Source organism: Salvelinus namaycush, chromosome 3 (genome assembly GCF_016432855.1).
Source record: "Salvelinus namaycush isolate Seneca chromosome 3, SaNama_1.0, whole genome shotgun sequence".
Classification (NCBI taxonomy): Eukaryota; Metazoa; Chordata; class Actinopteri; order Salmoniformes; family Salmonidae; genus Salvelinus; species Salvelinus namaycush.
In genome coordinates, this window is record NC_052309.1 from 1,243,332 (window position 1) to 1,270,782 (window position 27,451).

Sequence of the window (27,451 nt, forward strand, 5' to 3'; positions counted from 1 at the left end):
GAGAGAGCGAGAGAAGAGAGAGCGAGAGGTAGAGAGGGAGAGAGAGAGAGAGAGAGAGAGAGAGGGAGAAAAGAGAGAGAGCGAGAGAGCAAGAGAGAAGACAGAATGTGCAGTGGCAGCTTGTAACCAGATGAGAAGGAGTAGAGGTCCTCACAGCAATGCCAGATTCTTCACACAGAGTGTTCCTCTCCTAGTCTCCTAGGCCCATCACATCCACATAGCCAGTTAACAGAGGCTGAGCAAACAGACATTCCTCGCCCTAAAGAAGAGACTAGGACACAAACACATAAACCTCATAACAAGCTGCCAGATAATGATTGTGTGTGATACCTCTGGAAACAGTGTTTCAGAGAAACTACACATTCCTAACTCCTCTTCAAACAGCTTGTTTCCACCTCAATAAAGACAAATGTGCTCATACCAAAATAACTTATGAAACAGTATTTGATAGTGATATTTTAGAAGCCCAGGAAAATGACTAAAAGAGCTGACGTCCACTACTTGTGGTCACTGTAGGCTACGACTTAAAACACTATAGTGCTGTTCAGAGCCCTCAAAACATCTTGGGGGGAAAAAAGGGATACATTTCACTTACCAAAACATATTTTGCATACCACTTTATGAAATCTGAGTGTTCACTATTGAGCTGATTTGGAGAGCTGAAAATATATTTGATTTCTACAGTGAATAGCTGAGGAGAGCATCAGACACCACAAGGAGGTTCCAGAGGCATCCAGAGGCTTACAGGCAGCCTGATATCTTCTACAGTCAAACTGACAGGAAATGGAGATGAGTTGTTCATTGGGAATGGCAGGAGGGAGGGAGGGAGGGAGGGAGGGAGGGAGGGAGGGAGGGAGGGAGGGAGGGAGGGAGGGAGGGAGGGAAAGAGAGGGGCCGGATAGATGGATATGCAGGCCTCTTGCTGTGTAAACTCCCAAACGACTCTCACACAAACACAGATTCCCAAAGCAGGAACATTCCGATCAGTGGCATTCTGAGGAGAATGTCTCTCTGTGTTGTGTGCTAGTCCTGAACTAGTAAAAGAACTGGAACTATGTCACACTTAGCTATAACTGTCCCTGTAAAGTTCTTCACAGATCACACATCTCAAACTCACCCCATGCCTATACAAACACACACACCCCTCATCCACCTCCACAGTACAGTTACTGGGTGACAGGTTGGGCCTGGGGCACCAGCCAAACACCTGTCCTGAAGAACTGAAGCAAGGACCAGAACCACTGAGCAGAACCACTGATCAGAACCACTGATGATCAGAACCAAGGACCAGAACCAATACCCCTGCTACCATAGAAGTGGCACAACAGAGCAACTAAGCAGCACAAACACATCATCCCACGTCTCTCTCTCTCTGACCGCCAGCCAGCACTCACTCACTCACTCACTCACTCACTCACTCACTCACTCACTCACTCACTCACTCACTCACTCACATGCAGAAGGAAACGCTTGTCGCCTGGCCAGGGTTGGTCGTTGGCTCCTGCAAACCTGTTTACAGTAACAAAGAGATGCATGGTTCACGCCCACAGAGGGACTCCAGCACCATTTCTCCCTCGTTCCCTCCCTCCCTCTGGAGCCCGGCCACGCTCCCTCTCTCCTCCGCTCCTCAGCAGACGCGTTTGGAAAAATAAACGCAGGGAGTGGAGGATTGGGAGAGGTCAGAGGAGAGATTGAGAGAGGTCAGAGGAGAGATTGAGAGAGGTCAGAGGAGAGATTGGGAGAGGTCAGAGGAGAGATTGAGAGAGGTCAGAGGAGAGATTGAGAGAGGTCAGAGGAGAGATTGAGAGAGGTCAGAGGAGAGATTGAGAGAGGTCAGAGGAGAGATTGAGAGAGGTCAGAGGAGAGATTGGGAGAGGTCAGAGGAGAGATTGAGAGAGGCTGGTGGCCAATGTGAGTGTGTTTATCGCACCATGGGGAACAGTCCATTCCTATTCAGGCTTCCTCCAGCGAGTAACGTAGCATAGTAGTGTGTGTGTGTGTGTGTGTGTGTGTGTCTGCTTTCTTGCAGACATGTGAGCACGCACTGCTACAATGACCTATAACCCCTCACCCCGTCCCCTGCCCAGACAGACAGACTTGTCTTTGAGAGGACGGAGGAAGGAAGAGGGGCTCCTCTGTTTGGGACAGGACCCAGGAAATGCTCGGAATGTAAAGAGGTACTGTCATAAGTCTGGGGGGTCCGAAATCTCAGCATTCTGAGGCTGTGTCCTAAATGGAACGCTATTCCCTATAGAGTGTGCTACTTTGGACCAGAGCCCTATGGGCCACGCTCAACAGTAGTGTACTACATAGGGAATATAAGGTGCCATTTGGGACACAGGCTAGAACATGTAGGGGCCTAGACACAAGCCACACACACATAAAACATAGGCTTATGTGCAGTTTGTACTCATACCACAACAGGCTGCAGAGTAAATGTACACTGAACATAAAGACACACTGCATATCATAGATATCCAGCTCTCATCCGTGGCAAACTGGGTGGGGGGCCGGCTCCTGGACACTCCAACACACACACACACACACACACACACACACACACACACACACACACACACACACACACACACACACACACACACACACACACACACACACACACACACACGAGAAGGCCTATGGCAAGGCCCACACACACCCCTAACACATACAGACAGACTAACAGCATGGTCAATGTGTACTCACCCATTGGAGGTGCCCAGGTTGGCAGAGCCCAGAGAGGATCCCAACTTCCTGCTGTCCCACAGTCTCACCTCCCGACCCCGCATCTGTACACATAATCATGTAGTTTAATAAATACACTTTATAACACACACACACACACACACACACACACACACACACACACACACACGACCATGCATCTGAACATAAAATCATGTCACACACAAACAAACAAAATCACACACACACTTAAAAATGTGTGTGTAGTAATGTCGTCACCTGATCGAAGCCAGTGGTCAGTATGTGGTCAGAGTCCTTGACCCAAAGGATTCGAGAGTCCTTGTTACTCTGAAGTCCCTGGGCACTCTGTAGAGACACACAGGAGAACACAGAGTTTGATTGAATACCTGGGTTAGGTTAAGGTCACAGACAGAGAGGCAATGAGGGAGAGACACATTGAGCAACTTGTTATGGCTAAGAGTCATGATGTTTTACAGCAAATATGACTCAAACAACATGGACGTCACAGTTACAGTAGTAGAGGTGAAGACGTCACAGTTACAGTAGTAGATGAAGACGTCACAGTTACAGTAGTAGAGGTGAAGACGTCACAGTTACAGTAGTAGAGGTGAAGACGTCACAGGTACAGTAGTAGAGGTGAAGACGTCACAGGTACAGTAGTAGAGATGAAGACGTCACAGGTACAGTAGTAGAGATGAAGACGTCACAGTTACAGTAGTAGATGAAGACGTCACAGGTACAGTAGTAGATGAAGACGTCACAGGTACAGTAGTAGATGAAGACGTCACAGGTACAGTAGTAGATGAAGACGTCACAGGTACAGTAGTAGATGAAGACGTCACAGGTACAGTAGTAGAGATGAAGACGTCACAGTTACAGTAGTAGATGAAGACGTCACAGGTACAGTAGTAGATGAAGACGTCACAGTTACAGTAGTAGATGAAGACGTCACAGTTACAGTAGTAGATGAAGACGTCACAGGTACAGTAGTAGAGATGAAGACGTCACAGGTACAGTAGTAGAGATGAAGACGTCACAGGTACAGTAGTAGGTGAAGACGTCACAGTTACAGTAGTAGATGAAGACGTCACAGTTACAGTAGTAGAGATGAAGACGTCACAGTTACAGTAGTAGAGATGAAGACGTCACAGGTACAGTAGTAGATGAAGACGTCACAGGTACAGTAGTAGATGAAGACGTCACAGGTACAGTAGTAGATGAAGACGTCACAGTTACAGTAGTAGAGATGAAGACGTCACAGTTACAGTAGTAGAGATGAAGACGTCACAGTTACAGTAGTAGAGATGAAGACGTCACAGGTACAGTAGTAGATGAAGACGTCACAGTTACAGTAGTAGATGAAGACGTCACAGTTACAGTAGTAGATGAAGACGTCACAGTTACAGTAGTAGAGATGAAGACGTCACAGTTACAGTAGTAGAGATGAAGACGTCACAGGTACAGTAGAGATGAAGACGTCACAGTTACAGTAGTAGATGAAGACTATACTACTACTAGGCGTCTTGCTGATAAACGTGTTGTTGACAGCGAAGGACGGTGTGTGAGATCAACATTAAGATAATGACAAACAATGAGAGATCGTCTCAAAAGAGGACAGCCTGGAGAGGACAGCCTGGAGAGGACAGTGACGACAGAGTGATTGACAGACTGACTCATCCAAAGTGGAGGGGAAACAAGAGACTGTTCTCTAGTGCTGCTTGTGAGAGATCCACAGAGGACAAACCAGGACTTGTCCAAATGAAATAATGAATGAAAGGCTTGTTATTGTTGTTGAACCAAACTAGGTGACTTCTGCCCCCGACACCAGGTTCTATTACTGCTATGACAGAGTCTCTATGTTACTGAAACACTGCTACCATGGAAATTGGTGTCAAAACAACATTGTTAGAACAACATTGTTGCAACATAAGATACTGTTAGACAGGGCTGCCCTGAAACTGACACAGGGTCAGGGAAGAGGAAGGATGTAACAACTGAGCTTAGCTTTTGCGTAACGGCACAGTAGCTTAGGTGTCATAACAATGTTGTGAGAATGTTAGACATGGTTCCTGCTCCCTTGACACTGATACAGGGAAGAGGAAGAGTGACTAACAGCTGAAGTTAGTTTAACGTTACAGTAGTTGTCACAACATGCCTAAAGATCTTCAGTGGAAACTGATGTTAAAACAACGTTGTGGAATGTTCCTCGGGGCTGCTGCTCCCCTGACATTGATATGAGGTCAGGGAACTGGAAGGGTGACGAACAACAGAGGTTAGGTTGGCCTAATGACACAGATCTTTAAGTCTGAAAAACACAGACAAGCCCCCTGTCCGTCCGTCCGTCCGTCCGTCCGTCCGTCCGTCCGTCTGTGCTCATCCATGTGTGTGTCTTCCCATGTCTGCCTGCATTTCTGTGTGTGTGTGTGTGTGTGTGTGTGTGTGTGTGTGTGTGTGTGTGTGTGTGTGTGTGTGTGTACAGTACTCCAGTTACGCTGAGAGCCTCCTCTGGGCTTTGAGTTAACAGGCTCAGTGGAAGTTTCCACAGAGCAAGCCGCTGGGCTTGTCCCCCCCCAAATTACTGTTGTCGTTTTTTACCACCCGTCTGTCGCCGTGCCAACCCTTGGAGGAGCGTGACACCGCAGCTGTGCAACAACAAGGAGAGGGTTGACACGTGTGTGTGCTGTGTGTGGTGACATCTCTAAAGAGGGCAGTCGTCGCCCCCGGGCGCTCGCACAGCGACACTAATCACCTCGCTGCAAGGCAGAGGAAAAACAAACACGTGGAATACCCGAGCTGCCGTGTAGTTAGAGTGACAAGGCCTCTCACTGTCAACTGTGGGAACCCCTCATTCAAGAAAATGGTTGAATCCCAAGGCTTTTTGTCATGTATGGGACTGAACCAACAGGTTTAAGAAAACAGGGGGTGCAAGTGGAGGAAAGAAAAAACAAACCTGGGGTAAAATCTGAGCTGCCGTGTAGTGCAGAGCTTCTAGATTAAAGTTTGAGTGTCAGGCCAGGACTCACTGTGGGAAGATCCCCGTTTTAGAATGTGTGGCAGTCCCCAAGGTCATCCATCACATATGAGACTGAACCAACAGGTTGAAGAAAACAGGGGTGAAAATGAGACATAAACCTCTGCTCAAAGAGCTCTCCACATGTGCAGGGTGGGACCCATCACACATATGGGCCCTATCAGGTCTAATTAAAAGCCCACTTCCCCTCCTCCCTGCTCTCCCCCCTCTCTGACGTCTCCCTCACCACACTCCCAGCCTTGTGGTTTGGGGATCAACTGCTGAGGGGGACAGAAACATGGTCTGGTTCATCTTTACTTCTTCATTTAAACGCTTCATTGCGTTTTTCTCTCCATGGCTCTTCTCCACTGGTTACATACGGAGGACAAATGACACACACAAGTAGAGAAGTACACACGTGTACACACACACACACACACACACACAATCAAATAGACAAAACACACTAATGTGCACTCACAAACACACAATCCTTCAGCCATTTATAGATCTGGTTGGTTGCACAGTAATTCAGCCTGTAAAGAAATGTGAGAATTGACAGATTGTAGAAGCTCACGGCCTTGCGGGAGGATAGGTCGGTACAGGGAGGTGGACGTTAGTTACACTTTGGAAATGTGTTCTCTATTGATTTCAATGGAAAGGAATCCCAGTCGGTCCTCTCCCTCTCCCCTGGGCCATCACACCACACATGGCCCAACCAAAACAAAAGGGCTTGAGCCAGTTCAATACACCAGGCCAAGGCTGTGTGTGTGTGTGTGTGTGTGTGTGTGTGTGTGTGTGTGTGTGTGTGTGTGTGTGTGTGTAGCTGCTCTGCTCCTACCATGGTCCTGTCCATATCAATGTAGCATGAAGTGCATATATCATTATCATCAAGGTTAAAGGTTTGATTGTGTGTTTGGGCCACCATCAAGGTTAAAGTTAGATGTATTACACCTGACTGTGAAGCGTGTAGAATTTGCCACACACACACACTTCAATAGAGCGGTCTTTAAAGGAAATCCTCAGATGTACTGTCTCTTGGAGCAGCATACCAGGCCTCGTATCCAACACCATCTGTGAGGTATATGGAGAACTCAGCAGAAGTGTTGGGGTCTCGTATCCAACACCAGCTGTGAGGTATATGGCGAACTCAGCAGAAGTGTTGGGGTCTCGTATCCAACACCAGCTGTGAGGTATATGGAGAACTCAGCAGAAGTGTTGGGGTCTCGTATCCAACACCATCTGTGAGGTATATGGAGAACTCAGCAGAAGTGTTGGGGTCTCGTATCCAACACCAGCTGTGAGGTATATGGAGAACTCAGCAGAAGTGTTGGGGTCTTGTATCCAACACCAGCTGTGAGGTATATGGAGAACTCAGCAGAAGTGTTGGGGTCTCGTATCCAACACCAGCTGTGAGGTATATGGAGAACTCAGCAGAAGTGTTGGGGTCTCGTATCCAACACCAGCTGTGAGGTATATGGAGAATTCAGCAGAAGTGTTGGGATCTCGTATCCAACACCAGCTGTGAGGTATATGGAGAACTCAGCAGAAGTGTTGGGGTCTCGTATCCAACACCAGCTGTGAGGTATATGGAGAACTCAGCAGAAGTGTTGGGGTCTCGTATCCAACACCAGCTGTGAGGTATATGGAGAACTCAGCAGAAGTGTTGGGGTCTTGTATCCAACACCAGCTGTGAGGTATATGGAGAACTCAGCAGAAGTGTTGGGGTCTCGTATCCAACACCAGCTGTGAGGTATATGGAGAACTCAGCAGAAGTGTTGGGGTCTCGTATCCAACACCAGCTGTGAGGTATATGGAGAACTCAGCAGAAGTGTTGGGGTCTTGTATCCAACACCATCTGTGAGGTATATGGAGAACTCAGCAGAAGTGTTGGGGTCTCGTATCCAACACCATCTGTGAGGTATATGGAGAACTCAGCAGAAGTGTTGGGGTCTTGTATCCAACACCATCTGTGAGGTATATGGAGAACTCAGCAGAAGTGTTGGGGTCTCGTATCCAACACCAGCTGTGAGGTATATGGAGAACTCAGCAGAAGTGTTGGGGTCTTGTATCCAACACCATCTGTGAGGTATATGGAGAACTCAGCAGAAGTGTTGGGGTCTTGTATCCAACACCAGCTGTGAGGTATATGGAGAACTCAGCAGAAGTGTTGGGGTCTCGTATCCAACACCAGCTGTGAGGTATATGGAGAACTCAGCAGAAGTGTTGGGGTCTCGTATCCAACACCAGCTGTGAGGTATATGGAGAACTCAGCAGAAGTGTTGGGGTCTTGTATCCAACACCATCTGTGAGGTATATGGAGAACTCAGCAGAAGTGTTGGGGTCTCGTATCCAACACCATCTGTGAGGTATATGGAGAACTCAGCAGAAGTGTTGGGGTCTTGTATCCAACACCATCTGTGAGGTATATGGAGAACTCAGCAGAAGTGTTGGGGTCTCGTATCCAACACCAGCTGTGAGGTATATGGAGAACTCAGCAGAAGTGTTGGGGTCTTGTATCCAACACCATCTGTGAGGTATATGGAGAACTCAGCAGAAGTGTTGGGGTCTTGTATCCAACACCAGCTGTGAGGTATATGGAGAACTCAGCAGAAGTGTTGGGGTCTCGTATCCAACACCATCTGTGAGGTATATGGAGAACTCAGCAGAAGTGTTGGGGTCTTGTATCCAACACCAGCTGTGAGGTATATGGAGAACTCAGCAGAAGTGTTGGGGTCTCGTATCCAACACCAGCTGTGAGGTATATGGAGAACTCAGCAGAAGTGTTGGGGTCTTGTATCCAACACCAGCTGTGAGGTATATGGAGAACTCAGCAGAAGTGTTGGGGTCTCGTATCCAACACCAGCTGTGAGGTATATGGAGAACTCAGCAGAAGTGTTGGGGTCTCGTATCCAACACCAGCTGTGAGGTATATGGAGAACTCAGCAGAAGTGTTGGGGTCTTGTATCCAACACCAGCTGTGAGGTATATGGAGAACTCAGCAGAGGTGTTGGGGTCTCGTATCCAACACCAGCTGTGAGGTATATGGAGAACTCAGCAGAAGTGTTGGGGTCTCGTATCCAACACCAGCTGTGAGGTATATGGAGAACTCAGCAGAAGTGTTGGGGTCTCGTATCCAACACCAGCTGTGAGGTATATGGAGAACTCAGCAGAAGTGTTGGGGTCTCGTATCCAACACCAGCTGTGAGGTATATGGAGAACTCAGCAGAAGTGTTGGGGTCTTGTATCCAACACCAGCTGTGAGGTATATGGAGAACTCAGCAGAGGTGTTGGGGTCTCGTATCCAACACCAGCTGTGAGGTATATGGAGAACTCAGCAGAAGTGTTGGGGTCTCGTATCCAACACCAGCTGTGAGGTATATGGAGAACTCAGCAGAAGTGTTGGGGTCTTGTATCCAACACCAGCTGTGAGGTATATGGAGAACTCAGCAGAGGTGTTGGGGTCTCGTATCCAACACCATCTGAGGTATATGGAGAACTCAGCAGAAGTGTTGGGGTCTCGTATCCAACACCATCTGAGGTATATGGAGAACTCAGCAGAGGTGTTGGGGTCTCGTATCCAACACCAGCTGTGAGGTATATGGAGAACTCAGCAGAAGTGTTGGGGTCTTGTATCCAACACCATCTGTGAGGTATATGGAGAACTCAGCAGAAGTGTTGGGGTCTTGTATCCAACACCAGCTGTGAGGTATATGGAGAACTCAGCAGAAGTGTTGGGGTCTCGTATCCAACACCAGCTGTGAGGTATATGGAGAACTCAGCAGAAGTGTTGGGGTCTCGTATCCAACACCAGCTGTGAGGTATATGGAGAACTCAGCAGAAGTGTTGGGGTCTCGTATCCAACACCATCTGTGAGGTATATGGAGAACTCAGCAGAAGTGTTGGGGTCTTGGTAGGGGTCCAAATAACTCCATTGACTGGAGGACTATTAAACACATACCAAGCCAGATATTTCTTAAGCAACGTGGACACTAAACAAAGACAGAGATGATAACTCCTTAGTAAGATACACACCACAGCCACAGTGAAAGGGGGATGTTTCAAATTGTACAGTACCTTGGCAATGCCTTATACTATTGTACAGTACCTTCTCTTGGTTGGTGTTGAATGTTGCCATAACGTTAGGACAGTGTTGTCTGAAAGCAGCAGTGTTGGCCCTCATGCTTACTGGCAGCCACTGTGTACCAGTGTATGATACAAGCTGTTTTAATACAGGAGAACCGTCAACACAACTGTCTCATTGTGTTTAACGTACCATCTATCAGCTCTATCTGTTGTTGTAATAACAGACATGTCCCACAGCAACTAAATGACTTAGTAATAACTGACAGACAGCCACTCCATGTCAAAGTCCCACAGCAACTAAATGAGTTCGTAATAACTGATAGACAGCCACTCCATGTCAATGTCCCACAGCAACTAAATGAGTTCGTAATAACTGACAGACAGCCACTCCATGTCAAAGTCCCACAGCAACTAAATGAGTTCGTAATAACTGACAGACAGCCACTCCATGTCAAAGTCCCACAGTAACTAAATTACTTAGTAATAACTGACAGCCACTCCATGTCAAAGTCCCACAGCAACTAAATTACTTAGTAATAACTGACAGCCACTCCATGTCAATGTCCCACAGCAACTAAATGAGTTCGTAATAACTGACAGACAGCCACTCCATGTCAAAGTCCCACAGTAACTAAATTACTTAGTAATAACTGAGACAGCCACTCCATGTCAAAGTCCCACAGCAACTAAATTACTTAGTAATAACTGACAGCCACTCCATGTCAAAGTCCCACAGCAACTAAATGACTTCGTAATAACTGACAGACAGCCACTCCATGTCAAAGTCCCACAGTAACTAAATTACTTAGTAATAACTGACAGCCACTCCATGTCAAAGTCCCACAGCAACTAAATGACTTAATAAACGAAATGCCTTGTTTTTGGCTCAGTGTAGTTAGGATACTCTCAGGCCTGAGCTGGGGAAGATGCCCAATGGCGCAGGCCAGACAATGACGCCAAGATGCACTAGCATGCACACACACACACACACACACACACACACACACACACACACACACACACACACACACACACACACACACACACACACACACACACACACACACACACACACACACACACACACACACACACACACACACACACACACACACACACACACACACACACACACACACAGGGCACTGTCGTGATCTCTTCTCTCATTTTCCTCAGTTAAAGTCACATACTGCTAAAAAGAGAACAGGCCTAAAGATATAGCCTTAGAAACATATGCCTTACATCAAATCTAAAAAGACGTGCCTTGACCTAAATGACAGAGTAGACTAGAGGGCAGTCTCAGCCAGATGTCACCCTGTGTCTAGGCTCTTGTGACAGAGTTACGTACACGCAAGATTCCATTCTGGGTGCAGAGATTACCCTCTGTCTGACCTGTAGAGTATACCTGCATCCCAAATGGCACCCTATTCCCTACGTAGTGCACTACTTTTGACCAGAGCACTATGGGCCCTTGGGATCGGATCAAAAGCAGTGCAGAGAAGTGTGCAATTTGAGACAGAGACAATGTGATTTACCATGACAGCAGCTTTCAACAGACAGCTCCAGGATTGAAGGCAAATAAACGGCAGTAATATCAAACAGAACACTGTGCACACACACACACACACACACACACACACACACACACACACACACACACACACACACACACACACACACACACACACACACACACACACACACACACACACACACACACACACACACACACACACACGCTAGCCCTACATCTAACAGTCTGACGGTGATGATGTCACTGTGTCCATTGTCCATACTAGATCTGATGGCACGCGTGCCTGACAGAGTCTCAGACACATGGTGATGTCATAATTCAGCAGCGCTCGCTGACAGCAGCGGCAGTGGTTGTGCAGGTGTGTATGTGTGTGTGGGAGGGACACTGAGGCCAGGGGTGCCCTGGGCTATCCATCAGGCTATGGAGCTCCCCCTTTCTTCCCAGTCTCCCTCCTGTCTCCCCAAAAATGGTGTTTCAGATTTAGGGTAGGGGTTCTTGCCTGTCGGCCACTCAGCCTACAGAGAGCAGGGCTGCTGCTGACACCACAGGGCCCACAGAGAGCAGGGCTTCTACTGACACCACAGGGCCCACAGAGAGCAGGGCTTCTACTGACACCACAGGGCCCACAGAGAGCAGGGCTGCTGCTGACACCACAGGGCCCACAGAGAGCAGGGCTGCTGCTGACACCACAGGGCCCACAGAGAGCAGGGCTGCTGCTGACACCACAGGGCCCACAGAGAGCAGAGCTGCTGCTGACACCACAGGGCCTACATAGAGCAGGGCTGCAGGTGACACCACAGGAACCACAGAGAGCAGGGTTGCGGCTGAGCTGCTGCTGACACCACAGGGCCCACAGAGGACACAGCATCTGGACATCAGGCTGTCCAGAGGAACGAGTGGTATGTTTTCCTTAGCAGCAGAACAAAGAGAAACACAGAGCTCTGAGTTTTAGGAATCCACTCTCAGGAAGAGAGGGAGTGAAGAAGGAGGGAGAGAGTGATGGTGCGTGACTTGGAGGGTCTGAAGGGGGACGTAGAGAGGAAGAGAGGAGGACAGGGCTCACCTGCCTCAACGATGGGGTCATTTGGGGTCACAGACGGACCAATTCAACGGGAGAGGTACTTTGGAAGTGACGGGAAATGACATCATTAAATTGTGAGGCGAATAATAATACAGGTGTTGATGACAAAACGTAGAATTATGAAAAGAGAGGAAAGACTGGTCTCTACAGGTGAGGAAACAGTCACAACTCTGTCGGAGTGAGTGAGTGTGTAGCCTACTTCTCTCTAAGTGAGGGAGGGGAAGTGGAGATCACCCCCCAAAGAAGGATGATCCTGTAATAACAAGGCAGGTATAAAAATGTGAGGTGATTTACAATGAAAGGTGGTAGTCCTATTAGACACTCTGAGACAGACAGAAGACGTCTCCAAAAAAGACCCAGTCAGCATCTACCTCAAAATATGATGGATTTATGAATCTATTTAATGTCCCTCTCCCAATAAAAACACAGGAGCCTTCTCACTCCCATTCTCCTTACGTATTAGCGAGCGGAGCTTAACCAGACAGAGAGCACATCTGTGTCACTCAGAGAGAATGTTGTTTCACCCACCAGGACTGTGTATCAGGTGTCAATGAGCACATATGGGAACAATTGCGCTCTCCCTTCCTCCCTCCCTCCCTCTCCCCCGTTCCCTCTCAAATTCCATGTGCTCACTGGGGCCATAAGTATGTTATGATGAGTACCAGTCCTGTAGAAATTGTTTAAACTGGCTTTCTCCCGCTGCTTATTTTTCCTATAGATCACATGACTTTGATATAGATGATTGATAGATGATAACTTTAATGTCACATTGCCGTGATGGTTGTAGTACTAATGGATAACAAGGGTCATCGATCAGTGGTAGAAATCTCCCCTTCATTCATCACTATTAAAATAAATGTATTTGTTCTTGGTTTTCATTATCCTCTCTACACGTAATACAGGTTCAATAAAACACTTTCTTTATCCAGGAAATACAATTACAGTTTTAAAAACTCTCTCGAAAACCTCATGTCTAAAATGTCACTTCTTAAAACCTAACCCTAACCTTATACCTAACCTTAACCACACTTCTAACCTTATGCCTAACCTTAACCACACTGCTAACCTTATGCCTAACCTTAACCACACTGCTAACCTTATGTCTAACCTTAACCACACTTCTAACCTTATGCCTAACCTTAAATTAAGTAAACAAACAGCATGCATTTTTACGATATAGACAATTTTGACTTTGTGGCTGTGGTAACAAGTGACAACCGTTAATAATGCCTCCTGCAGTGCTGACAGACCAGGCATCCGTTCCAGACCTAGCTAATCAAACTGCCCAGTGTTCTGATTAAAGGGACTGTGTCCCCCTGCCTGGTCTGCTCTGCTGCACAGAGCTGCTGTGGTGGAATTGGAACCTGATTACTGCCTCCGCCTCCGGACAGACCAGCGACCAGAAATACTGTATTCCAGACCTGGGTTCAAATACTACAGAGCATTTTATTGAGCTACGTGGAGTTGGACAGGGTTTGCAGATGGGTGGGGTTTGCTCCTTTGTGACTTTTCCCATTGCTTCCCTTGTGCCAGGCAAGCTCAATCAAGCACAGCCAAAGTATTTGAAAGAAAGCAAATACTACTTGAGCCCAGGTCAGCTGTACTGTCAAGAATCAGACATACCCTACCCCAGCTGCACTCCTTCAACCCTCAACCAGCTCCTCATTTCCCCTCTCTTCCACTCCTCTAATGGAGCCATCCCTCTTTCCCTTCATTCACCCTCTCCTTTAATCAATAACCCTCACCCCATTTCCTTTGCATCATCTATCCTTAAAACAGACTGATTCCACTTTATTCTTTTCATGTACAGGCAATTTGTTCTTTCACTAACTATTTGACTTTCATGTACCACCATTTTCTTTTTCATGCCCCATTTGCGCCATTATTCAGACTCAGAATAGGGCTGGCCTATTCACTGTCTCCAATTTGATTCCCTCTTTTCACAGAAGCCAGTAGACCGGCCGCAAATAGGACAGGAGGGACAGAGCGAGGGACAGAGCGAGGGAAACTGGGGAAAACGGGAGGAAGAAAAAAACATACAAATCAAACCAGCCAATTTATTCTTTCATTTCCTCTCCCGCTGACCACCACTTTTTCAACCATTAATTGGAAACATCTTCCAGTTCCCGCCCTCACTTTGTCTCTCCTCAAACTCTGAACCCACAGATCTTTCTTTATTTTTCTCTACCTCTCATTCCCTTCTTCTCTCCACCTTTCGTTCCTCTACTGAAAATAAAATCAGAGGTAAGCGTCAGAACAACGATTCATATCTATTAGAAGGCTAAAGCCTAGATGATGGGGGGGGGGGGGGCAGCTGAAACAGCAGTGACTTGAGTTTTGACCTCGTCGTACACCGTTGGGTCAAACCCCCCTGACACACTAATACACATGGGAGGGTTTAGTTACTTAAACTTGAGCTTAACATCTCAGCTTCAAATCTTTGAAGAAATTTACCTCAGAAAAATACACTTATCTTACTGCTTGAGATATCTAGACAGTGTTTCCACTATATGCATTTTAAATCATGGCCGCCATTGCAAAATATATCTTTTTTTTTTGTTGAGGGGGGGGTAGTTTTCATAATGATAAAAGGTTTTCAGTGTAAACTTAAATGACTAAAACCAGATGTAAAGTACGTAGAGAAGATAATTGACCTACACATTTTTAAATAAGATCACCTTCAAGAACTAAAAAACACCAAAATAAAAACTAAAAAGTCTGGGAGACCTCTAATTCCAAAATGGCATGGCATGGGGCCCCCATTGATTTGATAAAATGTTTGAGACACTCAGATGGCATAAGAACAAGGCATAAACCATGGGAAAATGTGTATAACTGCAGAAAATTTGCTTTAAAAAAAGCTAAATGTTGTTTCTCAGCCAGAGACCCCCACCTTTTATTCACTAAATTTGTCTGCTGTTGTCTTCATGCCATTCTCTCCACCTCTCTCTCCCCTGTCTTTCTAGGAGTGAAAGTTACAAATACTAAAGAGATGGGAAAAAATATGATATGAACCATAGAGACAGTAGGAGGGCTGTGGGCCATGGCTGTAGGCTGCCATCACGGGAATAGTGATATGGCCCTCAATGATGCTCTGTGTGTGTGTGTGTGTGTGTGTGTGTGTGTGTGTGTGTGTGTGTGTGTGTGTGTGTGTGTGTGTGTGTGTGTGTGTGTGTGTTGCCAGGATAAATATAGTATACAGCGTGAATGGGATATCCAGAAGGGTTGTCCCTCCCAGCTGTTTGTTTCCCCCAGACTGCATTCCCACAGCCTTCCTGGGAAAAAGTGTGAAGTGGAGGAGAGGAAGAGAAGATAGATGGAACACAGAGAGGGGGATTGGAGAGAAGAGGAATGCTAGTGATAGAAAGTCCTTGGTGGCCAACTCATGATGTAAACAGAGGATATCCCAGTGTCATCCCACACACACACGGTACCAGTCAAAAGTTTGGACACACCTACTCATTCAAGGGTTTTTCTTTATCTTGACTATTTTCTACATTGTAGAATAATAGTGAAGACATCAAAACTATAAAATAACACCTATGGAATCATGTAGTAACCAAAAAAGTGTGCAAAGCTGTCATCAAGGCAAAGGGTGGCTACTTTGAAGAATCTAAAATATATTTTGATTTGTTTAACACTTTTTTGGTTACTACATGATTCCATATGTGTTATTTCATAGTTTTGATGTCTTCACTATTATTTTACAATGTAGACAATAGTAAAAATAAAGAAAAACCATTGAATAAGTAAGTGTGACCAAACTTTTGACTGGTACTGTCCATACACACACACACTTTATATCTGCCATTTAAAAAGAGTTGTGATCCTGAAAGAAGAAAACCTTCTATTATATAACACCTTTATACCGGCCCATGGGACGCAAGTGCAGATGTGCCCCAGATATTACCACACATTCACACCAGTGCCAAGCCACTGACTAAATAAAACCCTGCGTTGGTCAGGCTCCATTATGCACACACATACTACTCTACTCTCAGAGTGTGTTTTAGAATTAGCAAGGAAAGATTTCCATCTTCAATTACAGGTCTCTTCAGAGAATGATTGGCAGCCGGGTTAGTTTCCATTTCGCTAGGGGACTTTGAGAGATTGACGGCCACTACACCGCCTGCCGCAAAGACGTCACTCACTGTTTGGTTTCAGAATGGGCAAGAAACAACACTAGCCTTCAGGATCCTTCAACCTGGTGGTAAAATAAAACAGGAACAACACTGGCCTTCAGGTTCCTTCAACCTGGTGGTAAAATAAAACAGGAACAACACTAGCCTTCAGGATCCTTCAACCTGGTGGTAAAATAAAACAGGAACAACACTGGCCTTCAGGTTCCTTCAACCTGGTGGTAAAATAAAACAGGAACAACACTGGCCTTCAGGTTCCTTCAACCTGGTGGTAAAATAAAACAGGAACAACACTGGCCTTCAGGTTCCTTCAACCTGGTGGTAAAATAAAACAGGAACAACACTGGCCTTCAGGTTCCTTCAACCTGGTGGTAAAATAAAACAGGAACAACACTGGCCTTCAGGTTCCTTCAACCTGGTGGTAAAATAAAACAGGAACAACACTGGCCTTCAGGTTCCTTCAACCTGGTGGTAAAATAAAACAGGAACAACACTGGCCTTCAGGTTCCTTCAACCTGGTGGTAAAATAAAACAGGAACAACACTGGCCTTAAGGTTCCTTCAACCTGGTGGTAAAATAAAACAGGAACAACACTGGCCTTCAGAATCCTTCAACCTGGTGGTAAAATAAAACAGGAACAACACTGGCCTTCAGGTTCCTTCAACCTGGTGGTAAAATAAAACAGGAACAACACTGGCCTTCAGGTTCCTTCAACCTGGTGGTAAAATAAAACAGGAACAACACTAGCCTTCAGGATCCTTCAACCTGGTGGTAAAATAAAACAGGAACAACACTGGCCTTCAGGTTCCTTCAACCTGGTGGTAAAATAAAACAGGAACAACACTGGCCTTCAGGTTCCTTCAACCTGGTGGTAAAATAAAACAGGAACAACACTGGCCTTCAGGTTCCTTCAACCTGGTGGTAAAATAAAACAGGAACAACACTGGCCTTCAGAATCCTTCAACCTGGTGGTAAAATAAAACAGGAACAACACTGGCCTTCAGAATCCTTCAACCTGGTGGTAAAATAAAACAGGAACAACACTGGCCTTCAGGTTCCTTCAACCTGGTGGTAAAATAAAACAGGAACAACACTGGCCTTCAGAATCCTTCAACCTGGTGGTAAAATAAAACAGGAACAACACTGGCCTTCAGAATCCTTCAACCTGGTGGTAAAATAAAACAGGAACAACACTGGCCTTCAGAATCCTTCAACCTGGTGGTAAAATAAAACAGGAACAACACTGGCCTTCAGGTTCCTTCAACCTGGTGGTAAAATAAAACAGGAACAACACTGGCCTTCAGGGTCCTTCAACCTGGTGGTAAAATAAAACAGGAACAACACTGGCCTTCAGAATCCTTCAACCTGGTGGTAAAATAAAACAGGAACAACACTGGCCTTCAGGTTCCTTCAACCTGGTGGTAAAATAAAACAGGAACAACACTGGCCTTCAGGTTCCTTCAACCTGGTGGTAAAATAAAACAGGAACAACACTGGCCTTCAGGTTCCTTCAACCTGGTGGTAAAATAAAACAGGAACAACACTGGCCTTCAGGGTCCTTCAACCTGGTGGTAAAATAAAACAGGAACAACACTGGCCTTCAGGTTCCTTCAACCTGGTGGTAAAATAAAACAGGAACAACACTGGCCTTCAGGTTCCTTCAACCTGGTGGTAAAATAAAACAGGAACAACACTGGCCTTCAGAATCCTTCAACCTGGTGGTAAAATAAAACAGGAACAACACTGGCCTTCAGGTTCCTTCAACCTGGTGGTAAAATAAAACAGGAACAACACTGGCCTTCAGGTTCCTTCAACCTGGTGGTAAAATAAAACAGGAACAACACTGGCCTTCAGGTTCCTTCAACCTGGTGGTAAAATAAAACAGGAACAACACTGGCCTTCAGGTTCCTTCAACCTGGTGGTAAAATAAAACAGGAACAACACTGGCCTTCAGAATCCTTCAACCTGGTGGTAAAATAAAACAGGAACAACACTGGCCTTCAGGATCCTTCAACCTGGTGGTAAAATAAAACAGGAACAACACTGGCCTTCAGGTTCCTTCAACCTGGTGGTAAAATAAAACAGGAACAACACTGGCCTTCAGGATCCTTCAACCTGGTGGTAAAATAAAACGGGAACAACACTGGCCTTCAGAATCCTTCAACCTGGTGGAAAATAAAACGGGAACAACACTGGCCTTCAGGTTCCTTCAACCTGGTGACAAATAAAACAGACAGGAAGAGAGGATGAAGAAAAAAAGTCCTGAAAAGAGATCATCTATCCTTCAATAAAGAGGGTGGAGGGGGTCATAAGGAGAGATCCAGAGCAGGTCATAAGGTCTGTTTTTTATTTAACCTTTAATTAACTACGTAAGTCAGTTAAGAACAAATTCTTATTTACAATGCCGGCCTACAAAAGGCCTCATGCAGGGACGGGGGCTGGGAAAAAGACGTGTTTTTAAAATATAGGACAAAACACATATCACGACAAGAGACACCACAACACTACATAAAGAGAGACCAAAGACAACAACATAGAATGGCAGCAACACATGGCAACACAGCATGGTAGCAACACAACATGACAACAACATGGTAGCAACACAACATGGCAGCAGCACAAAACATGGTACACACATTATTAGGCACAGACAACAGCACCTTGGAAAGAAAGTAGAGGCCACAATACATCACGCAAAGCAGCCACAACTGTCAGTAAGAGTGTCCATGAGTGAGTCTTTGAATTAAGTGTGAGATAAAACTGTCCAGTTTGAGTGTTTGTTGCAGCTCGTTCCAGTCGCTAGCTGCAGGGAACTGAAAAGAGGAGCAACCCAGGGATGTGTGCACTTTGGGGACCTTTATCAGAATGTGACTGACAGAACGGGCATTGTATGTGGAGAATTAGGGCTGCAGTAGATATCTCAGATGGGGGGTGTGAGGCCTAAGAGTGTTTAATGAATAAGCATCAACCAGTGGGTCTTGCAACGGGTATACAGAGATGACCAGTTTACAGGAGTATAGAGTGCAGTGATGTGTCCTACAAGAAGCATTGGTGGCAAATCTGAGTGCCGAATGGTAAAGAACATCTAGCCGCTCGAGAGCACCCTTACCTGCAAATCTATAAATTACATCTCCGTAATCTAGCATGGGTAGGATGGTCATCTGAATCAGGGTTAGTTTGGCAGCTGAGGTGAAAGAGGAGCGATTACGATAGAGGAAACCAAGTCTAGATTTAACTTTAGCCTGCAGCTTTGATATGTGCTGAGAGAAGGACAGTGTACCGTCTAGTCATACTCCCAAGTACTTGTATGAGGTGACTACCTCAAGCTCTAAACCCTCAGAGGTAGTAATCACACAGGTGTGGGAGGGGCATTCTTCTTACCAAACCACATGACCTTTGTTTTGGAGGTGTTCAGAACAAGGTTAAGGGTAGAGAAAGCTTGTTGGACACAAAGAAAGCTTTGTTGTACAGCGTTTAACACAAAATCCAGGGAGGGGCCAGCTGAGTATAAAACTGTTCAATAAGGAGAGATTCAGGGCAGGTCATAAGGTCTGCTGAATGTGTAGTGTGCAGGCTGCGGCTGTATTGGCCCTGTAGTTTGTCCACAAACCTGTGGCTAAAAATACAGACAGGAAAATGGAGGACAGGTGGTCCAACTACCTCCGTGCTGAACGTAACGGCAGCAGGGGCTCTGAGCTCCGGCTTTCCCACAGGTGTAGGCTTTCAGTAGCTGGCACTCGTCTTCAAAACCCTCCTCCGCTACTCTCTTTTATTTCCTGGAGGATATCATCCACCTCTTCCTTATCTGTTTACCCAGGATTGTTAAAGAACATAAATAAACAATGAAGTCCTATGTGAGTTCCCTAAAATGCCAAGTATTGGCGATTCCAAATCAGGACTTTAGTTTATTGCCTACAAGTCCAAGTTACTGTGAGTAAATTCTTGCCATTCAGTACATGCATCCTCCCAGATACACAAACCAAAACACCCCCTCCTCCCAGATAACCTATACTGGTGGGATAGGGTGCTTAACGTGTTACCCCCCTCTTTCGATCGGTGCCACGTGATTTTTCTTGACGCAGACGAGGCAACTTTCAGAAATAGTCTCAGAGGCCAGGTCGCTCTGTGTGTCTGCAGGTCCCTCCATCAGACACCGTCATATAGCCACGTCTAGAAATCCTGGCTAAAGGGCAGCCAATTTGGGTTTTTGCCGACGTCCTTTTATGGTCAACTGGCCTTTCGGTTTTAACCATGGGTTTCCGGGACAAGCGTCAGGTGACAATGGCCCGCACACGACCACTGCCAAGAAGAACATATCGTCCCAGTCAATGCTAGGAAAGGAGCGTCCGGTCGGGGTGAGCTGATAAAGTCTGACGGTGCAGAGGGTAATCTAATACGGTACGTTTGCTGAGGAAATCACACAGGGTGCAGACATCATTAGTGAGCCTGATAGACAGGCCTTTCTGAGTTCTGTTCTGATGACTCATGGTGAGTCAGGAATAAAAGACTTTGACGGACTCAGAGAACTTGTTTTTATTTGCTTATTTTGGGCGGCTACATTAGGAGGGGTTGTTGCAGTCAGCACATCTGCTAAGCAGATATAAATGCCTTTGAGAAAGATTAGGAACAACACATTTTCATATACTCAAATCATCCTGCACCTGCGGGATGAAGCCAAGCGAAGCCAAGCGAAGCCAAGAGGTCACAAGGGGAATGGTGGGAAACGGACAAACCACCAATCTCACAGGTTATATTATGATTCTGGCAGGAGATATGAAACCCACTTTTAGACTTTCTCCACTCCATTCCACTGGAGGTCCAAACTCTAGTGCTGTTCCTTCCCCAACTCCCCTGGGCTCTTTCCAACTTCCTTTTTCCTCACCTCCTTCTCAAAACACATTGGAGGAGAAGATCCAAGGTCCCTTCCCTCTAACCTTTTCCTCCAATAACTTTTGAGAAAAAGTCTAGAAGAGAGGATGTGAGGAATCGAGGAAAGACTAATGAGAAAGAGTCTAGGACTAACGGACCCGTGTGGTAGAGCATGGTTGGTAGAGCATGGTGCTTGCAATACCAGGGTTGTGGGTTTGATTCCCACAGGGGACCAGTCTGTAAAAGTATGCAGTCACTACAGTAACTGGTACTGGATAAGAGCTTCTGCTAAATGACTAAAATGCAACAGCTTTGCCCCAGTGGAGCTGGTGAGATCAACTTCTCTGTGATATTTGCCCAGGCCTACAAATCACTTTAACTGCAGTGTGAAGTGATATAAACACACAGAAGTGGGGAGGAGGGCTGGGATTATTTCGCCACGGTGCTAATTGGGCCTGAGTGCCCACAGCAGTTGGCAAACCATCCAGTCAGCTAGGAGTCTGGCCTGAGACCAGGAAGTACTGTGATGTGGTCACCCTGGGGCCTGGGGACACAGCATGGCTCACTACACCCCCAGCTGGCTGGCTTCTCCCTCTGGAACAGTTCTCCAGGGAACACTGGACATAAGAGCTCAGCAACAGAAAATCACCTAACACCAAGACAGAGCCCACTGGAGAGAGATATCACCTAACACCAAGACAGAGCCCACTGGAGAGAGATATCACCTAACACCAAGACAGAGCCCACTGGAGAGAGACATCACCAAACACCAAGACAGAGCCCACTGGAGAGAGATATCGCCTAACACCAAGACAGAACCCACTGGAGAGAGATATCACCTAACACCAAGACAGAGCCCACTGGAGAGAGATATCACCTAACACCAAGACAGAGCTCACTGGAGAGAGATATCAAAACTATGAAATAACACATATGGAACCATGTTATAACCAAAAACAAATGTTATATTGGAGATTCTTCAAAGTGGTCACCCTTTGCCTTGATTTTGTTGTTGAGCTTTGCACACTCTTGACATTCTCTCAACCACCTTAATGAGGTAGTCACCTGGAATGCATTTCAATTAACAGGTGCGCCTTGTTAAAAGTTTCCTTCTTAATGCGTTTGAGCCAATCAGTTGTGTTGTGACATGGTAGGGGTGGTATACAAAAGATAACCCTATTTGGTAAAAGACCAAGTCCCTATTATGGCAAGAACAGCTCAGAAAAGCACAGAGAAAGGACAATCCATTATTACTTTAAGACATGAAGGTCAGTCAATACGGAACATTTAGAGAAGCTTTACATTTTCTTCAAGTGCAGTCGCAAAAACCATGAAGCGCTATGACGAAACTGGCTCTCATGAGGACCGCCATAGGAAAGGAAGACCCAGAGTTACCTCTGCTGCAGAGGATACATTCATTAGAGTTACCAGCCTCAGAAATTGCAGCCCAAATAAATGCTTCACAGAGTTCAAGTAACAGACACATCTGAACATCAACATCTCAACATCAAGTGTTCAGAGGAGACTGCGTGAATCAGGCCATCATGGTCGAATTGCTGCAAAGAAACCACTACTAAAGGACACCAATAAGAAGAGACTTGCTTGGTTCCAACCACCGTGTCTTGGTGAGACACAGAGTAGGTGAACAGATGATCTCTGCATGTGTGGTTTCCACCGTGAAGCATTGAGGAGGAGGTGTGATGGTGCTTTGCTGGTGACCCTGTCTGTGATTTATTTAGAATTCAAGGTACACTTAAACAGCATGGCTACCACAGCATTCTGCAGAGATACGCCATCCCATCTGGTTTGCGCTTAGTGGGACTATAATTTGTTTTTCAACAGGACAATGACCCAACACACCTCCAGGCTGTGTAAGGGCTATTTGCGTGCTCAGCATATGTGGGAACTCCTTCAAAACTGTTGGAAAAGCATTCCAGGTGAAGCTGGTTGAGAAAATGCCAAGAGTGTGCAAAGCTGTCATCAAGGCAAAGGGTGGCTACTTTGAAGAATCTAAAATATATTTTGATTTGTTTAACACTTTTTTGGTTGCTACATGATTCCATATGTGTTATTTCATAATTTACAATGTAGAAAATAGTAAAAAAAAATAGTAAAAATAGTAAAATAGTAAAAATAAAGAAAAACCCTTGAATGAGTAGGTGGGCAATCACACAGCCCTCCGTGGAATGAGTTTGACACCTGTGATATAGTGTGTCACGTATAAATATAGAGGGTAATGCTTTATTCTACAGTACCACTTCAACTGATATTTGACTGGTGTTTACAGGATGAACATTATGTAGTAACAATGGGTACTTTCTAAAGTCTATTATTTAATTAGACAAACTGGTTGAATCACTGTTTCCACGTAATTTCAACAACAAAAAATCTACGTGGAAAACTGATTGGATTTGCAAAACTTAAGTTAATTTCTTACTTTTTTCACTCAACTTTTAACCTAAATCCAATGTCATGGTGAAATGTTTTGTTGATTTCACGTTGAATTCATGTTAGTTGACAACTCAAGCAAATGTAAATAAAAAATAGACTTTGAACTGACGTCTGTGCCTAGTGGGATATGTGTTAATTCACTCCCCAAGCAGGCCCTACACTACAGTGAGATGTGTCCACTCCTCTACTGTAATACACTGGTGTCACGATCCCTCCCCAAGCAGGCCCTACACTACAGTGAGATGTGTCCACTCCTCTACTGTAATACACTGGTGTCACGATCCCTCCCCAAGCAGGCCCTACACTACACTGAGATGTGTCCACTCCTCTACTGTAATACACTGGTGTCACGATCCCTCCCCAAGCAGGCCCTACACTACAGTGAGATGTGTCCACTCCTCTACTGTAATACACTGGTGTCACGATCCCTCCCCAAGCAGGCCCTACACTACAGTGAGATGTGTCCACTCCTCTACTGTAATACACTGGTGTCACGATCCCTCCCCAAGCAGGCCCTACACTACACTGAGATGTGTCCACTCCTCTACTGTAATACACTGGTGTCACGATCACTCCCCGGACCCCACAGTGGTGACCCATGGCAGGCGTTCACCACATCCCTGACAGACACAGTGATTAATAGCCTGAATCCAACTACACCAACAAACAGCTGAATCTCCAGCATGGAAACCACACGACCAGGCTCCAGGACACCATCAGGGCGTCAACTATGACGGAATCCTTTGAACGCGAAATTACCCCAACTCTCAACTTGAGAGGGAAAGTGAGAAGGGACTTTTCCACCGCTCTAGGAGTGATGAACCGTAAACTGTCACAGGGCTCCTCGTCTTCAGAAACTCAATTAGCGTGAGATGATGTAATTTGGCGTTGGATTGAGGGAATTAGCGGTGTTGTTGACCTTCCCGCCATGTGTCAGCCAGATTTCACAATCCACCCTCCTCCGTTCCAATCTCTTCCTCCATTCCTGTACATAGGAATAAAGCATTCTGGGATTCTTGTCTTCGCTTTAACTCTTTACACTTGTACATGGGTTCAAAATAGCAGATATGGACACTGATAAGTGCCTAAATTGGAACGCAGTGGCTGTACAGTAAAATGCTATACATGAGGTCAGAGGTCAAGGTCTCTACTTCACAGCGCAGTACTTGTTTTGACTGACAGCAGTTCTGAACTTGAACACAGCGCGCAACAAGAAGTTGCCCCATTCCTCCCACTGGGAAACAAATGTTTTGTTGTCTGAGTGAGGGAAATCCTGCAAATAAAGAGGACTCAACGTATTTTGAAAGATGAGACACTGAGGATTATAATAAATACCACTTTGATGTCATACAAGCAAGCCAAGCACCCATTAATCCAGATGTGTACTTTTCCTTATCATAAAACTCATGTCATACACAGTGTCAACGTTTATGATCACTATGCTTAATGTACAGTTAGAAGATGACATACCCTGGGTTGTTCTGAACAGAATGAGCCTGTTTGTATAATTGACAAGAAATGTGGTGAGGAACACTATTCGGAATGCACTCGTAACTCTATTCTACACGCACCAAAATTACAATCTGCTTCGCCTTGTGAAAGACTAACATTGTTTTTAGTAACTTAGCTAGACATGTTGGCAATAAAACATGCTTTCAAATGATGCCCACCTGACCAGATTCTGATTTATAAATGGACTGTTTTTTGGAATGGGGAAACAACAACAGTAATTGTCTAAAGGCGGGGATGCAGGGCTGTGTTCCAAACAAAACAACTACAAGTCTGCTTGCTGTAGTTCCTCAACGGCACACCTAGGAGAGCTCAAAATAGCACCTTACAGTTGAAGACTCTTCTTTGAGTTATAAAAGTGCATTGAAATTACGTAGGAACTGTGCACACTTTGGAGAGGTGTGGAGGCAGTTTGCCTGGCGGGTGGGAGCGGTGGGCCAGTAACCGGAAAGTTGCTTGATCGAATCCCTGAGCCAACAAGGCATAAATCTGTCGTTCTGCCCTTGAGCAAGACAGTTAACCAACAACAACTGCTCCCCAGAGCGCCGATGTCGATTAAGGCAGGTCCCCGCACCTTTCATTCAGATCTGGAAAGTATTCAGACCCCTTTACTTTTTCCACATTATTACAGTTCGGCCTTATTCCAAAATTTCTTAAATAAGTTTTTTCCTCATCAATCTGCACACAATATCCCATAATGACAAAGCGAAAACAGATTTTTAGAAATACCTTATTTACATAAGTATTCAGACCCTTTGCTATGAGACTCGAAATTAATCTCAGGTGCATCCTGTTTCTATTGATCATCCTTGAGATGTTTCTACAACTTGATTGGAGCACCTGTGGTAAATTCAATTGATTGGACATGATTTGGAAGGGCACACACCTGTCTATATAAAAGGTCCCACAGTTGACAGTGCATGTCAGAGCAAAAACCAAGTCATGAGGTCGAAGGAATTGTCCGTAGACCTCCGAGACAGGATTGTGTCGATGCACAGATCTGGGGAAGGGTACAAAAACATTTCTGCAGCATTGAAGGTCCTCAAGAACACAGTGGCCTCCATTATTGTTCCTAGAGCTGGCCGCCCAGCCACACTGAGCAATCGGGGGAGAAAGGCCTTGGTCAGGGAGGTGACCAAGAACCCGATGGTCACTGACAGAGCTCCAGAGTTCCTCTGTGGAGATGGGAGAACCTTCCAGAAGGACAACCATCACTGCAGCACTCCACCAATCAGGCCTTTATGGTAGAGTGGCCAGACGAAAGCCACTCCTCAGTAAAAGGCACATGACAGCCTGCTTGGAGTTGGCCAAAAGGCGCCCAAAGACTCTCAAACCATGAGAAACAAGATTCTGAATGCCAAGCGTCACATCTGAAGAAAACCGGGCACCATCCCTACGGTGTGGGGATGGTGATGTTGATGTTGATGATGTTTTTCAGCGGCAGGGACTGGGAGACTAGTCAGGATCGAGGGAAAGATGAACGAGGCAAAGATCAGAGAGATCCTTGATGAAAAGCTACTCAAGAGTGCTCAGGACCTTCAGATTGGGGCGAAGGTTCACCTTCCAACAGGAAAACAACCCTAAGCACACAGCCAAGACAACGCAGGAGTGGCTTCGGGACAAGTCTCTGAGTGTCCTTGAGTGGCCCAGCCAGAGCCCGGACTTGAACCCGATCGAACATCTCTGGAGAGACCTGGAAATAGCTGTGTAGCAACACTCCCATCCAACCTGACAGAGCTTGAGGATCTGCAGAGAATGGGAGAAAATCCCCAAATACAGGTGTGCCAAGCTTGTAGTGTCACACCCAAGAAGACCCGAGGCTGTAATAGCTGCCAAAGGAGCTTCAACAAAGTACTGAGAAGGGTCTGAATGCTTATGTAAATGTGATATTTTTACTTTATAAATTTATTATACATTTGAAAAAAATTATAAAAACCTGTTTTTGCTTTGTCATTATGGCGTAGATTGATGAGGGGAAAAACGATTTAATACATTTTACTGCACTGTAGGTAGGTCTACTGTCTGCATACACCTTACACACCTACGTCCAACTCCAGAAACAGCAA

At 45.8% G+C, this 27,451-nt stretch overlaps 1 protein-coding gene across 1 annotated transcript in view; it reads right to left on the reverse strand.

Annotated features, from left to right (window-relative positions):
• Positions 1–2,694: 2,694 nt before the first annotated feature.
• The window catches only part of LOC120044170 (coronin-7-like), a 67,226-nt gene continuing 42,469 nt past the window's right edge, over positions 2,695–27,451 (reverse strand). Inside the window, exons 8-9 of the mRNA XM_038988754.1 lie at positions 2,965–3,051; positions 2,695–2,789 (exon numbers count right to left, since the gene is read on the reverse strand). Of these exons, the coding sequence (XP_038844682.1) occupies positions 2,703–2,789; positions 2,965–3,051 (174 nt within the window). The 3' untranslated portion in view covers positions 2,695–2,702. The remainder of the gene's footprint in view (positions 2,790–2,964; positions 3,052–27,451) is intronic.